The following is a 16,388-nucleotide window of genomic DNA, read 5'->3' on the forward strand; positions in this document are numbered from 1 at the left end:
TTGCTCATTGAACAATACTGTTGTCACTATGCACAATGTCCTCCCAGCTTTGCTTACTTCACTATACATCAGTGTTCATTAGTCTTTCCAGGTTTTGGGGGGATCATCCTGTTTGTCATTTCCTGTAGCACAAGACCATTCCATTACAATCATATAGCACAGCTTTTTCCATCATTCCTGAATTGATGGACATTCCCTTGATTCTCAATTCTTAGCCTCTACCAAGAGTTGCTATAAATATTTTTTGTACAATTTTTCCCCTTTTCTCTTTTTCATGATTACTATTGTTAACTGTTCCCCTTCCATCCTATTCCCTTCCCCATGATATTTATTCTGTTGTCCCTCTTCTTTTATCCTATCACTTTTCAAACGAGATTTGCTTCTCTGTCCCCTCCCCCACTCTTCCCTTCCTTCTTTTGCCCCTCTCTCTTTATCCCCTTCCCCTCTTATTTTCCTGCAGGGTTAGAGAGATTACTCCACCCAATTGAGTGTGTACATTATTCCCTCCTTGAGCCAATTCTAATGAGATTGAGGTTTTTGAGCCAATTCTGATGAGTGTTAGGCTCATTTACTGCCCAGTTTAAATAGATTACTCCACCCAGTTGGGTGTGTGTGTTAGTCCCTCCTTGAGGCAGCTCTGATGAGTTTAAGGTCTTTGAGCCTTTTCTGATAAGTGTAAAATTCATTTACTGCTCTGCTCCTCTCCTATCTCTTCTCCCACTCCATAAGCCTTTTCCTGTTTCTTTCATGTAGGATTTCACCTCTGCCCTTCCCCCTCCACCAGTGCATTCCCTTCACCCCTCAATTTAACCCTAAAGATGTCATCACCTAGCTAGGTGACACAGTGGACAAAGCATCACCCCTGGACCCAAGGGGATCCCAGCCAAAGCCCGGCCTCAGACACAAGACAGTCGCCCACTTTATGACCCCAGATATGTCCCCCAGCTCCAGTTTTTTATTTGAAAGTCAGATTTGCCATTAAGTTCAGGTCTTTTCATCACAAATATCTGAAAGTCTTCTTTTTCATTAAAGTCCCATTTTTTCTGCTGAAATATTAGGCTGAGTTTTGCTGGGTAGATGATTCTTGGTTGTAATCCCATTTCCTTTGCCCTCTGGAATGTCATATTCCATGCCCTCTGGTCCTTTAATGTAGAAGCTGCTAGATCTTGTGCTATCCTGACTAGGGCTCCACAGTACTTGAATTCTTTCTTTTTGGCAGCTTACAATACTTTCTCCTTCACCTGAGAGCTGTGAAATTTGGCTATAATATTCCTAGGAGTTTTCCTCTTGGGATCTCTTTCTGGAGGTGATTGGTGGATTCTTTCAATTTCTATTTTAGCTGCTGCTTCTAGAATTTCAGGGAAATTTTCCCTGAGAATATCTTGGAAGATCATAGTTTTAAGGTAGACCAATTTTCATATTATCTCTCCTGGACCTATTTTCCAGGTCAGCAGTTTTTCCAAGAAGATATTTCACATTGCCCTCTGTTTTTTTATTCATTTGGATTTGCCTTATTGTGTCTTGGTTTCTCATAAAGTCACTGGCTTCCATTTGTTCAATCCTCATTCTTAGGCAATTATTTTCATCAGAGAGCTTTTGTACCTCCTTTTCCATTTGGCCAATTTGACTTTTCAAGCTGTTGACTTTTTTCTCATGTCTTTCCTGCATCACCCTCATTTCTCTTTCCATTTTTTACTTTATGTCTCTAACTTTATCTTCAAAGTCCTTTTTGAGTATCTCTGTGGCCTGAGACCAATTCATATTTTTCTTGGAAGCTTTAGATATAGGGGCCCTGATGTTGACATCTTCCTCTGAGGGTGCACCTTGGTCTTCCTTGTTTCTGAAGACCTTTCTATGGTCCTCACCTTTCTCTGCTCATCTTGGCTTTCTTTTACTTGACTTTTAGCTCCTTAAAGTGGGGGCACTGTTTCCAGGCTGCAGTATCCCAAGGTTAAGAAGTCCCAGGTGGTATGATTTAAGGAGGATCAGGTTCTTCACTTGCCTGGCCTGTTCTCTGGTCCATAGATGACCCCAGACCAACTTGCTAATCAACCAGCTTTGTGTGTTGTGGTTGTTAGCTCTGGCAAGCCTGTGCCCCTCCCTCACCTGGGCCACTGCTACTCAAGCCTGCCTCCTGCTTCTCAGCAGGGGTGAAAAATCCAAGTTCTGCCTCAGCACCAGCATAGACCCCAGTCTCCCCCCTGCCCAGGGCTCAGCCCTCTCACCAGACTGAGTTTAGTTCCAGATAACACTGGCACTTCAGCTGATTTAGAGGCTCTGGCAGTCTCCTTCTGGTGAGGCCTTCCTGGGACTGGATCTGTGTCAGGGTGACTGTGTGGTTGGACTCTACTCCTGTATCAGCATAGCAGCTCCCTCCTTCTGATCTTCCAAGCCGTTCTTGGTTAGAAGATGATTTCAGCACATTCTTCTGTGAGTTTTGCTGCTCCGGGCATTTTCCTATGGCATTATTTGTATGTTTTTTGGAGTGATCATGTCATGAGTTTGGGAGCTCACTGCCTTTCCTCAGCCATCTTGGCTCTGCCCTGGAAGTCCTCAGAAAAATTCTTTTTTTTTTTTTTTTTTTGTGAGGCAATTTGGGCTAAGTGACTTGCCCAGGGTCACACAGCTAGTAAGTGTTAAGTGTCTGAGGCTGGATTTGAACTCAGGTACTCCTGACTCCAGGGCCAGTGCTCTATCCACTGTGCCACCTAGCTGCCCCAGAAAAATCCCTTTTGACAAAGATTATACTAGACCAGCAAATCAGAGAAATTGTATAAATAGTTTACTTAGATTCTAGCAAAGCATATGACATCTTTCATACTTCTCTTATGGATAAGATAAAGATATGGCAGAAATAATGCAGTTTGATGTGTTTGGGAATGGTGTAATAGCCTAACTCATAAGGGAGTCATTGACTGCTACATGTCAGTTTTGAAGGAGTCTTTAGTGGAATACCCCCAAGAAACTGAATTTGGCACTATGCTATAGCATTACTGTTGCTTTGGGGGAAAAGTATTGACATGTTTATTAAATTTGTAAATGCCCAAAAGCTGGGAGGAATAGCCAACATATTGCCATTTTGGATGGAATCAGAATCAAAACTTTCAGAGCCTGGTATCCTAAAAGATTTTTTTTTAAGTTGAATTCAGAATTGGGGTGATGCCTATCACTTGGGGGAAAAAGACTGAACAAATTGTGGGATAAGATTAGGGTGGAACACTATTGTGCTGTAAGAAATAGTGGGCAGGATGCTAGCAGAAGGACTTAAGAAATGCAGTCCATCTACAGAGAAAGAACCGATGATAGCTGAATACAGATTGAAGAATTTTTTTTGTTCCTCCTTCTAAAGTTGTTTGTCTGTTTTCTTTCACAACTTGACTAATGTGGAAATGTTTTGCATGACTGCACATGTATAACTTATATTGAATTGCTTGAGTTCTTAAGAGGGGGTAGGAAGGGGAGGGAGGAAGAGAATTTGGAATACAAAAGTTTAAAAATAGATGTGGGGGGCAGCTAGGTGGCACAGTGGATAGAGCACTGACCCTGGATTCAGGAGGACCTGAGTTTAAATCCGGCCTCAGACACAACACTTACTAGCAGTGTGACCCTGGGCAAATCACTTAACCCCCACCCCCCAACAGATGTGAACGTTTCTTTATACGTGTAACTTGGGGAAACTTCATAATAAATTTAAAACTTTCAGAGCTAAAAACAGTAGATTAAGTCTAATAAAATGAAATTAAACAAGGATAAATATATAATATCACTTGGTTGTCTTCATATTCCCACTACTTAGCACAGTGCCCAACACATGGTAAATGCTTGATACATGTTTATTGAAATTAATTAGGTTCTGAAAAAATCAGCTTCAAGTACAAGATAGCAGAAGAGTGGCTAGGTAGTATTTATAATATCAAGGACTAACGAGGTAATAGTCTTTACATAGATAAACTATAATGTGTCTAAAGGAAGGTAAGTGGAACAGTGTAAGAACTGGAAATATGCCATATGAGAATTGGTTAAAGTAACTGGGAATATTTAGCTGGAACAAAAAAAAAAAAGATGATTTAGGAAGGGGACATGATTGGTAGTTAAGCCTTCTTTAAGTATTTGAAAAGCTGTCACGTGGAACAGAACAGGCGTCCTCTGCTGGGCAGGACTAGATAGAAGTAAAATCAGCTTTGATATAACGGGAAACAACTTTTAGAATTGACCCAAAACTAAAGGTCTTCTAGCAAAGATTTAATGACACTTGTCTAGTATATTTTAGGTTGAACTTTATGACATTAGAGATCATCTCCAACTTAGATGTTGCGACTTACCTAAGGGAGGAAGAAAGCGGATTTATTTACTCTTCTACACCCAATTATTTAAGCTTATGCTCTCATTAAGGTTATTGTGAATATCATAAGGTTTGTTTTTTTAATGGCATTCATGCTAATACTATAATCAGCAAAAATGTCTGATTTAAAATAATTCAGCATACAAATAGCAATATAAACTGAAGTACAGTGAGTGGTTTTGCTCATTGAACTTAACAAAAGGATTTTTAGCAGAAATACATAATGAAAGAAATTAAAAGTTTAAAAAAAATTTTTTTAAATAAGATGTAAGGGGCAGTTAGGTGGCGCAGATAAAGCTCAGGCCCTGGATTCAGGAGGACCTGAGTTCAAATCCAGCCTCAGACACTTGACACTTACTAGCTGTGTGACCCTGGGCAAGTCACTTAACCCCTCATTGCCCCACCAAAAAAAAAAAAGAAAGAAGGAAAAGAAATATATAATGAACTCTTGATCATCTATAGCTAGTAAAAGTGGTGTAGATATTTTAAATTCAGGGAAAAATGAGGTTGGGTTCAGTAGAAAAATTTGTCATGGAAAGTGAGTCCTAAACAGTCCACTATTCCAGGTGTCTGAGTTTTGTTAATAGTTGCATTTGATGATGATGATGATGGAGAAGACTTCAGGTTGTTCTTAAGTCAGTATAGAGCTAGGGGACCCTGTCAGAGAGCTGGCTTCAGGAAGGTTTTTTAGTGTTCTACGTTGTAGCTCTTGACATGTGTCCTCATGTTGTTACAAGATAGAATGGAACCTTTCACAACGAATTCTCCAGGGTATCTGGAACATATAAGGCTAGGATGAGAGAGATGGATGTAGAAGCAGTCTGGTTCAGATTGCCTGCCTTATGCCCACTGTTTCCATTCTGCTCTCTTCATCCCCCATTCTTCTTTTCTTCTCCCAGGACCTTGCTATTATAGATTACAAGAAAGTATTGAGAAAGAGAAATGGAAGTTTAGTGACAATACCTAGAACATTGCCCTATCCGAATCACTATCATATGTAGTCCAGAAAAGACACTGGGAGAGTAAATATTTGGTTTGGTTTGGTTTTTGGTGAGGCAGTTGGGGTTAAGTGACTTGCCCAGGGTCACACAGCTAGTAAGTGTTAAGAGTCTGAAGCCGGATTTGAACTCAGGTACTCCTGACTCCAGGGCCGGTGCTCTATCCACTGCGCCACCTAGCTGTCCCGTAAATATTTGGTTTTAATTTTGTGCCTTTAGGTTTAGTGGAGCTTTTATTATATAGCCAGGAAAAGTATTTTCAGTCTCAGATTTCTTCTACACGTTGCATTTAATTTTTTAATCCTGATTTCTTGGTATAGATTTTCTCACTCCATCATCAGAGGAAGCTGCTTCTTAATGATAAATTGCCTTAAATTATTATATGATCTGAAGCATAATCATATGACTTGATCTTGGGTTAAAGGCTCTGTGATAATAAATGGTGTTTTATAATATAACACCACATTCCTACACTTTGTCTAGATGATTCGTGACACTGTTTTATTTCAATATGTTGAGGTGAGGAATTAATATTAAATGGTCTTAAATTTATTTTTCCCTTCTGTAACATAGCCAACAGCCGGCTTCGGGTGTAGCCTACTCTCATCCAACTACAGTTGCTAGCTACACTGTCCATCAGGCTCCAGTAGCTGCTCATACAGTTACTGCTGCCTATGCACCAGCAGCCGCCACAGTTGCAGTTGCCAGGCCTGCTCCAGTAGCTGTTGCAGCTGCTGCAACAGCTGCCGCTTATGGAGGTTACCCCACAGCTCACACGGCAACAGACTATGGTTATACCCAGAGGCAACAAGAAGCACCACCTCCACCACCTCCTGCCACTACCCAGAATTACCAGGTAAGAAAACTGATGCTTTTGAATCATGAACAAGAAGAATTGGAAAGGCCTTAAATAGGACATCTAGTTAAGCTCCAAGACCTGTTGTCTTCTTCAAAATCATTAGGGATACAAACCTTGGAAACCATTAGAGAGGTTTGGTGAAAAATCTATTCTGTTTTAATTTAAGGACATTGTTCAATCTAATGTGTACATAAAGAACAGTTTAGGAAAATCTCATGTATTTGAAAACAAACATCAGGTTGCCACTTAGCCTTCTTTTTAACATTTTAAATAAACAAAGGCCAAACCCTTTGAATTTCTTTTCATAAGATTAATTTCCCATATCTTGGATAATTTCATCCAAACCTTTCCCACTTGAGTATCCTTTTTAAAGTATGGTATAAGAAACTTGTAAATCATCCATCATATTTGCCATCAAGTATTTGAAAATATACTGTTAATAACTCTTTTCATTTCCATGCACAGGTTTGTTTGTTTTTTAGTTTAGGAAACTAGTCTGATGCCCAACACATACATCAATTTAAAAAAAAAAAGGCAACTTTGCCAAAAATAACTGTAATAAGACTCTCAAAGAGTTTTATACATTCTGGAAAGGAATATTAGATTTCAGGGAGTGGAGGAGGAGGCGATGAAGGAGTGAGCACTGCATATGCTTTAGAAAAATAATTTGCATTAAACAGGGGAAAAAAGTAGATTGCTCACACATCTTCATTTTATACGTTTCTATAGGAGATGATTAAATTCATACCTAGATGTGTAGTCTAATTCATGTATACTGTATGGGCAAATTTGACTTTTAATGTAGTTATTTTGTTTTTTCCATGACCAAATCCTCATAGATAGGTTTTATATTGGTGGTCTTCGTGCTAAGTTCAGTTCCATGGTGGTGTAATAAGTTCCTGTGTATATGCAGTCTGATTTTGTTTTCTTGTTATCAACATTTTCTGGTAAACTTTGCTTCTTACTCCATCACCACCTTTTGTGTATTTGCTTGTAACAAGATTTTTTTATTCATTTTTTAAAGGACTCATACTCATATGTGAGATCTACTGCCCCGGCTGTAGCTTATGATAGTAAGCAATACTATCAACAACCAACAGCAACTGCTGCTGCTGTAGCTGCTGCTGCGGCTCAGCCACAGCCTTCTGTTGCTGAATCCTACTACCAGACAGGTGGGTTGTGTTGGAGTAATTTTATCAGTGTAAAGCATTGTACTGGGTACAGTTTGTTGGGAGCTCCTATTTTATCTGAAGAGATCTGATTTTTAATTCTATGAAGCTCCCTTATTTTTACTACCATCCCAAGAGATGACTTGAATTGTGTAGAGGGTCCAAATTGTCAGCTTCTGATGATACTCTCTCACTTCTGTAAATGCGTGAAATATAAAAAGGAGACAATGGCTGTGATTTTAAGCCATGCCCTTTTCCTTGCTGGAAATGTAACTATAAGAATAACAACTGAAATATTAGCTGCTCTTCTGATTAATTATTTAGGGACCTGTTTGGTAATATGTCTTTAGTTCCTACTTTATGGATCTCTTGTTTTAAGTTTGTTTTTTCTCCTCAGAGTTTTACTCAAATTCCAAATATAGTTCTTATGGTTTACATTACTATCCACGGCAGAAACTAATTGTCTCCAAGTGAGCATGCCTATCTGGAAATGGGAAAGCAGGATTTGTCTAAGAGAAATTTCGTTTATGTCTTTAAAGGCATTTATTGACATTAAATTTGATACTTTTTTTAGTTGAGCTTCGGAGTGACCTAAGCAGTGAAGTTAATACTTTTAAGTTTGTTTTTCTGAAAATAACAAAAATTAATAAAATAAAGTTTATTAAAAACATAGTTTGTCTAACTTTACTAGGGTGGACATTTCAGTCAACTTTTACTTTGCTAAATTGTTGTTTTGCAAAATTAACGCATTTCTAATAACAATATTTGTATGGCTGTAGTATTACAGAATCTAAGTTGGTAGAAACTCCCCGTGTTGTCTAGTCCAACTTGTACTTGGAACAGGAATTCCCAATAGGTATATTTAAAGACCTCTTTCGAGGCCAAATCCTTTACTTTGGGAGCAACCCATTGTACTTTGGAAGGAACTCTAATGGTTAGAACTTTTTCCTGAAATAGAACCTAAAGTTATCTTCTGCAGCTTCTAAGGGCCAAGCAAAGCAAATCTTAATTCATTTCCCATGTAACAGCCCTTCAGATTCATGGACAAAGCTGTTACATTCCCTTAAAGTATTTTTTCTAAACTAAATATTCCAGGCACTTCAACTTATTTATTTGACATGGTTATTTGCTTCCCTACCATCCTAGTGACTTTATTCTGTACTCATACCAGTTTGCCAAAGTGTCCCTCCTAAAATGTGCCTTGAATAGTACTTATACGGCAGAGTAAATAGTAGGGCTATAATTTCCTTTGTTCTGGACATTCTCCTGATTGAGCTAATACTGTATTAGCCTTTTTTTTTTTTTTTTGGTGGGGCAATGAGTGACATGCCCAGGGTCACATAGCTAGTTAAGTGTCAAGTGTCAGAGGCCAGATTTGAACTCAGGTCCTCCTGAATCCAGGACCGGTGCTTTATCCACTGCGCCACCTAGCTGCCCGACACTTGGTTTTAATTAGCATTTTAGATGGTGTAAAAAGAATTTTGCTTCTTGTGGTAACAATGTCTCAATTGTTATAAGCATGCTCATGTTTTCATAATTATAGTGATAAAGTTGTTTTGTTTTTAATGGTTCATACCTTCTAATTATCTAATCCCCCTTTTCCTTTCTGTTCAGCTCCTAAAGCGGGGTATAGCCAAGGTGCAACTCAATATACTCAAGCCCAGCAGACTCGGCAAGTGACAGCCATAAAACCAGCCACACCAAGTCCAGCAACAACAACTTTCTCCATATATCCTGTATCGTCCACTGTACAACCAGTAGCAGCTGCAGCTACTGTAGTGCCATCTTATACCCAGAGTGCTACTTATAGTACCACTGCAGTTACTTATTCTGGTAAGTATGATATATGATCTTTTTAAATAAATGATTAAGCAAATTCCAATCTTTCGTTAGCTGTCACAGATATAAGTGTATACATGAGGTCATGTTCTGCTATGGAAATTAAATAGTAAAGATAACTTATACTCTATAGATATAAGGTTTAAGTGGTAGTGTTGTAAATTGTGACAGAACATAACTTTCCCCAATATGAAAAGTTCAAAAGCTTTGTTTATAGTGAATCGATATCAAAAACTTTCTCTTGTCATTCTTTCCTTTATAAATGGTAGACAGCTACATAGGTTTAGAAAAATAGGAAAACAAAAACTTAACCTACTGTGTTGCCAACAAGCAAAAGGTATTTGAAAAGGAGAGTAGCTGTCATTTTAGGGGAAAGGAAATAGAAACTAGGTGATGAGTAGATAAGAATGTGAGATAATTACCAATTTACACCAACCTTGTATCTAGACTTTGGACATCTTGCTTTAACTGTGCTCATTCTTACTATTTTACTTATGCCTGAACTGGGCAGCTAGGTGGGGCAGTGGATAGAGAAACAGACCTGGAGTCAAGAAGACCTGAGTTCAGATCTGGCCCTTAGAGACCTGATAGCTATTTGACCCTGAGCAAGTCACTTAACCCAATTTGCCTCAGTTTCTTCATCTGTAAAATGAGCTTAAGAAGGAAATGGCAACCCACTCCAGTATCTTTGCCAAGAAAACCCCAAATGGGGTCACAGTTGGACACAGCTAAAACAACTGAACAACCATCACCACCTTTGGTTAGCATCATCACAAGCTCTTAGACTTGTCAGGGACTTCAGAGACTTTCTGGTCTAATCAGGACCAAACTAAGAATCCTGTGAAATGGTCATTGAGTCTCTGACCCAAAGTCTTCAAGTAAGGTTATGAAGCAGCTTCTTTCGTTTTTGGATAGTTCTTTTTGTTTTTCCTTATAAAAAATCTAAATTTGGTGGTCTGGAATTTCCACTCATTGTTTCTTGCTTCTGCCCAGTGGAGCCAAACAAAACAAGTCTAATCTTAATACCTCATCCATGACAATTCTTTGGACACTTGAAGACAGCTAAATTTTGTCTTTCTCAGTCTCAATATGCCTGATTCTTTCACTTAGTCAACATAGGGCATGTTCTTGAGTCCTTTCACAATTCTAGGAGCCCCCTTTGGACGTGATTTAGACCGTCTGTGTCTTTGCTAAATGGAGTGACCAGACATAGTCAAAATATATCAAAACTGTCATGTTCCTTATTCTGGAAACTATGCGTCATAGTACATTAGCTTTTTTGGCTGCCATGTCAAACTGCTGGTTCATATTGAGATTTGCTGTTCACTAAGACTTCCTGAATCTTTTTAGATGAATTGTTACCTAGTGATGTCTCTATTGTAGTGTAGTTGGGAGGTTAATTTTTTTGTTTTCAACTGAAATATAGAACTTTGCATTTTTCTTTTTTAGATGTTTGGTTTGGCTTATTAGTCTGGTCCATCACTATTTTTTTTTGATTGATCATTCATATCTTGGCTATTGTTCCAAATTTTGTTATCTGTAAATTTGCTAAGTATGTTATCTGTGTTCAAGCTGTTAGATTATACAGTGACAAAAATAAATCCCTGAAGGATTCCACTAGAAACCTCCCTCCAAGTTGACATGAATCCATGTTTGATTATTTGACCAATTTTAAATCTCTCTAACTTTGCTGTACAGTGTTATCTAGACTATAATCACTTTTCCTCATCTATAAGCATAAGACGTGAGGTGTTTTCAAATGCTTTACTAAATTAAGTGTAAGAATCTATAGCATTCCACCAGCAGTTACTCTCCCCTACAAAAAAATAGGTAATTTAATGTAACTCAACCCATAATGACTTTTTAGTGATTGCTACTTATCTAATTATTTCCATAATAATGTGATAAGAATTTTGTTAGTAGAAGTTTTTAGCTCTTTTGTAGTTTTCAGAGTCAGTCCTCTTCCTTTGTTTGAAAATTAGGATATTTGCTCTTCTCTAGGCTTACAGCACCTCTTTTCTTCTCCAAGACCTTATAGTTAGCAGCAGCAGCAGCACTTTATTTGCCTTCTGGAATATCATATTCCAAGCCCTCCCATCCTTTAACGTAGAAGCTGCTAAATAAACCCTCTGTAATCCTAACTGTAACTGAATTGTTTCTTTCTGACTGTTTGCAGTATTTTCTTCTTAACCTAGAATTTGGCTATAATATTCCTGGGGGTTTTCATTTTGGGATTTCTTTCAGGAAGCATGATCAGTGGATCCTTTTTAGTGTCTGTTTTACCTTTCTTTGGGCAGCTAGATGGCACAGTGGATAGAGCACTAGCTCTGGAGTCAGGAGTTCAAATCTCACCTCAGACACTTACTAGTTGTGTGACCCTGGCAAGTTACTTAACCCCAATTGCCACTGGACCCTGATGACTCTGGAGGAGAGAATGAGGTTGGTGACCTTGCACAGCCCTTCCTCTCTTAAATCCAATTCATTTCAAGTCATAACATCACCCTGATCTTATGGTCCTCTTTGAGAATGAAGGAAAAACAACCAACTTCTGATTTTAGAATATTAGGGCAGTTTTCTTTGATAATTTCTTGAAGTATGATATCCAGGTCCATTTTTTGATCATGGCTTTCAGGTAGTCCAATACTTTTTGGGGGTGAGGGGGATGAGGCAGTTGGGGTTAAGTGATTTGCCCAGGCTCACACAGCTAGTAAGTGTTAAGTGTCTAAGGTCAGATTTGAACTTAGATCCTCCTGACTCCAGGGCTGGTGCTCTATCCACTGTGCCACCTAGCTGCCCCTCCAATACCTTTTTTTGGGGGGGCAACAACAAACATTTATTTTATTTTTTCCAGTTACATGTAAAAGTAGTTTTCAACTTAGATTTTCATAATATTTAGAGTTCCAAATTTTTCTCCCTCATTCCCGTTCCTCCCTCCTCCACCAGACATCAACCAGGTTATATATGTACAATCCACAAGTGCTCTTTTTCTCAGTTCTTTCTACGGGGTGGATAATATGCTTCATCATTAGTCCCTTGGGATTGTCTTGGATCATTGTATTGCTGAGAGTAGTTAAGTCATTCACAATTGCTCATCGAACAATACTGCTGCCACTATGCACAATGTCCTCCCAGCTCTGCTCACTTCACTATACATCAGTTCGTATGAGTCTTTCCAAGTTTTTCTGGTATCATCCTGTTTGTCATTTCCTGCAGCACAATACCATTCCACTACAGTCATACCACAGCTTCTTCAGTCATTTCTCAATTGATGGACATTCCCTTGATTTCCAATTCTTAACCACCACAAAGAGTTGCTATAAATATTTTTTGTACAATTTTTACCCCTTTTCTCTTTTTCACAATTACTATTGGTTATAATCACAATTCCTTTGCCCTTTGGAATATCATATTCCATGCCCTCTCATATAGAAGCTGCTAGATCTTGTGCTGTCCTGACTGGGGCTCCACAGTACTTGAACTGAGGTTCCCCTGAATCCACTGCGCCACCTAGCTGCCCCCTGTCCTCTAGTTCTAATAGTGCTGAGCAGTTTTCATTTATGATTTCTTGAAATACAGTGTCCAGGCTTTTTTTTTTTTCTCCTTCGATTTTTATCAATTTTTAAATTTTGTTTTGTTATTTCTTGCTGTCTCATGGAGTCATTGATTTCTGTTTGGTTGATTCCAGTTTTATGGTGTCTGTTACTTTGTCCTCTCAGCTATTCTTCCAGCTTTTTCCTCTTAGGTCATTTCTTCCAGTTTTTTTCCTTGAGTCTTTAAATGCACAGCTGAATCTTCAAATCATTTTTCAGTGGATACTTTTTTTAAAAAAATAACTAAATAGTAAGCTATAGATCAGCCATTCAAAATTCAGTCATACTGTGTGTAAGTAGAACCAAGTAGCAATTTGGAATTCAGTGTAGAAGAGGTCTAACAGGACAATGACTAGAAGTTGAGGAGGTATGTAGGAACCAGTGAGAAGAAACATGGTGGGCTAAGGAAAAAAATTTAAATCTTTATAAAGAAGTTTTGCCCCAGTTCATCTTCCATTTGTACCTATCTCTCTTATGAACTAACTTCCCCAACTATTTATCTCCCTTTCAGACTTCATTTGCATATACATTCAAATTTTGTAATACATACACAAATGTTTACTTTTCATGTTTACATACAGTTGGTCATGTGTTCATATATGTACATATAAACATAAACAGCAACAAATTAGAGGAGATGCTGTGTAATGTGGCTTGTTATAAAGAATAAAATATATGTCATTTTATATTTATGTTTGAATGACATATAAATTGATGGGAGGGGGGAGTAGGGCTTGTGGGAGGTTTTCTCTTAGACCATTGTTAAATCAGCATAGGGAACTCCCTGGTGTAGAAGTGCCCTCCTAATACAGATTGGCAGTTCCTCTGTAATTTATAGTTGCCCAATGCCCAGTTAAATGATTTGTACATTCACACAGCTAGTTTATATCAAAAAGTAGTATTTAATTTCAAGAATAATTATTTATATGCTAGCCATGTTGCCTTTTAATGTATAAGACTTCCTTAATTTTTGCATATTTGAGGTAGTATGTCATAATGGATATGGTGCTGGCTTTTGAGTTAGTAAGACTTGACTTCAAGTCCCCTTTTAGAGATATTAACTATGCTACCCTTGGACACGCTGCTTAATTTCTTGGTGTCCTAGAGAAAGTTCTTTAAGATTATAAATTATAGATCTACATTTGTAGAAAAAATGCCTCACCCAGATCAATAAAATCCTAGGTCCAGACAAAAAAGAAATTGTTTTTTATATATTACTTCCTAAGAAGAATACTGAATTGGTGATTTATGGGAGTTTCATTTCTTATTTTGGTTTTGATAAAGATTACTTCCTAGTTAGTTAGTTCCTAGCTTCAGATACAAAGACAAAATTTAACTTGATAGATAGATAGACAGACAGATAGATATAGATAGATGGCTTTGAAAACTAATCTCACCCAGTTCACTAAATAATTCACAGTATTTTGAAGATGGTTAGAATTTGGAGCCTAGAATCAATTCCTCTACCCACCCCACCACCCCTTTATTGGTATACATACCAGGTTGTGGGTTATTTAACCTTCCTTTAATTTGAGATTCCCTGAGGACCTCTATACTTAGTACAGGTATATAAAAATTGATGGTCACATCACCAAATCTCTCTGTCTCCACTCTGCTTCTCCTATCTAGCTAAAGAATTCATGATAGTTGGACCTTTAAACCAAAGCCTAAGCTGTCTTTTTTTTTTTTGGTCAGAAATCCCAATCTACCACCTCTCCATACCTTCCAGCTCATCAGAACATTTTTTAAAGGTCACATTTTAATAATGTTTTAAAATTTTTTAATAATAATATTTTTTAATAATTTTAATATTTTCAAATATAGTTACAATGCTTGTATATAATACTTGAAAATATATCTCTGTTAGGTTGATGGAAATGTTTAAGAACTTGTTTTTTGTGTCATTTGGGATTTTGCAGTTAAGAGAATTTGTGCTCAACATAAGCCAGTCTGGGAGAGCATGTGCTATCAGCCTGGATGTGGAAGTATCACTATTAAGCACAATGGTGGTATTCATTAAATTGTAATTTTATCTACTATGTTAGTGAATACCTGAATATTTTAGGCTGTGTGTGTGTGTGCATACATAAGAACTGAGAAAGAGTGAATGGTGTTTTTTTGGTTGGTCCAGCAAAAAAAATAATGTAGAGGTTGGGGGGGGGTGGAGTTTGAGCCTGTGGCATTTATTAGGATAGTAATTTTTACTCTTTTAGACCATTTGTAATATCTTTGATTGGTGGATTCTACCAATTTTTTCAGTGTATTCATGTCAAAGACTTTTTACTCCTTAAGAGTTCCTGTTTTCATGTCTTCCATAAGCAGAACCTTCCGTCATAATCTAGTCTAGCTATCCAGCAACATAGTCCAACAAATAAATCCAAATGAGCTTTTTATGTATCAAAGCTCTTAAACTGTGGATTACGACCCCACATGGGGTCACATAACTGAATGGGGGCAGGGTCACAAAATTTGGCAAGAAATGTTTGATTTGTATACCTATTTTATATACCTATATACCTGGGGTCACAAGTGGAAAAAGTTTAAGAAGCCTTGTTATATGTCGCTCACCTTCACATCTTGTGGCTACTTTCCCTTTTTAGGTTCAGGCTTACTTGGCTATATTCTCAAACTCTTACTATCTCACCTTTTCTCTTGATTTATTTTATTTCTTAGTTTGATGGTAGATAAAGAAGGATGATAGATTTCAAACATCAGAAAGGTCAAAACCAGTAGAATCCAATCTCTTTAAGTAAAATGTGTCTCCTTCCTCTACTGTAGAAACATTTCTTTCTTTAACCAATCCCTATCTGTACTGCAAACCAAATATACTGTGAATTAGCAAGTTAGCAATTTTCACTTTCAGCAGTTTTAATTTAACAGAATTTAATATTATGGGGATAAGTGAGTTGTTTTGATTTTAAGTAAACTTCTTAGTCACAAAGCCCTTTTGTCATCTAAAAGAAATTTTAGCTAAACTATCCTATTTAAAACAAAAAGATTATTCAGAGAGAGCTGGCAGAATACCATGAAAATGTCATGGGAGCTAGGACTTCGGATAATTATTCTGGAACCCTGTGCATTGTTGGCCAGTTAAGATAGAACTTATAGTGTCTGTTCAACCTTGAGAAGAAGGCAGAAAAACCTATCTCTTTTTCTTCAATAATTCTTTCAAAGGAGTTATAACCTGGCTTCAGTCTTCCTCTCCAAACTAATTTTTCCACTGCTTCCCATTGTAAATAAACCCACCACTTCAGGTAGGCCACTTCTCAGACCCCCACAAACTTTTTATGTTGATTCATGCTAATTGTAAGCTTTTACTCATATTAGTTTGACTTTTATAAAGAGGCCTTTCTTCCTGTCTAAATCTTATCCCTTCATCAAAGTTCAACTTAAGACTACCAACTCTGGAGCTACTCTAACATTAATTGGTGTACCCTTTTTTGAACTCCCATACTTTGCCATTTGATTATATTATTTCTTAAAGTTTCTAATTATGTCAAGTATATGTCCTTGGTTTCTTAGACCAAACTTCTTTGAGGGATCATATCTAATTTGTGTTTCCCAGAGCATTCCACTTATTTCTAAGTGCAA

At 37.6% G+C, this 16,388-nt stretch overlaps 1 protein-coding gene across 2 annotated transcripts in view; it reads left to right on the forward strand.

Annotated features, from left to right (window-relative positions):
* The window catches only part of ZFR (zinc finger RNA binding protein), a 75,577-nt gene that overhangs the window by 13,832 nt on the left and 45,357 nt on the right, over positions 1–16,388 (forward strand). For both annotated transcript variants that reach the window (XM_044002111.1, XM_044002121.1), the window contains 3 exons: positions 5,914–6,196; positions 7,224–7,371; positions 8,983–9,201. In XM_044002111.1, coding sequence (XP_043858046.1) covers positions 5,914–6,196; positions 7,224–7,371; positions 8,983–9,201 — 650 coding nt within the window. The remainder of the gene's footprint in view (positions 1–5,913; positions 6,197–7,223; positions 7,372–8,982; positions 9,202–16,388) is intronic.

Source organism: Dromiciops gliroides, chromosome 1, assembly GCF_019393635.1.
Source record: "Dromiciops gliroides isolate mDroGli1 chromosome 1, mDroGli1.pri, whole genome shotgun sequence".
Classification (NCBI taxonomy): domain Eukaryota; kingdom Metazoa; phylum Chordata; class Mammalia; order Microbiotheria; family Microbiotheriidae; genus Dromiciops; species Dromiciops gliroides.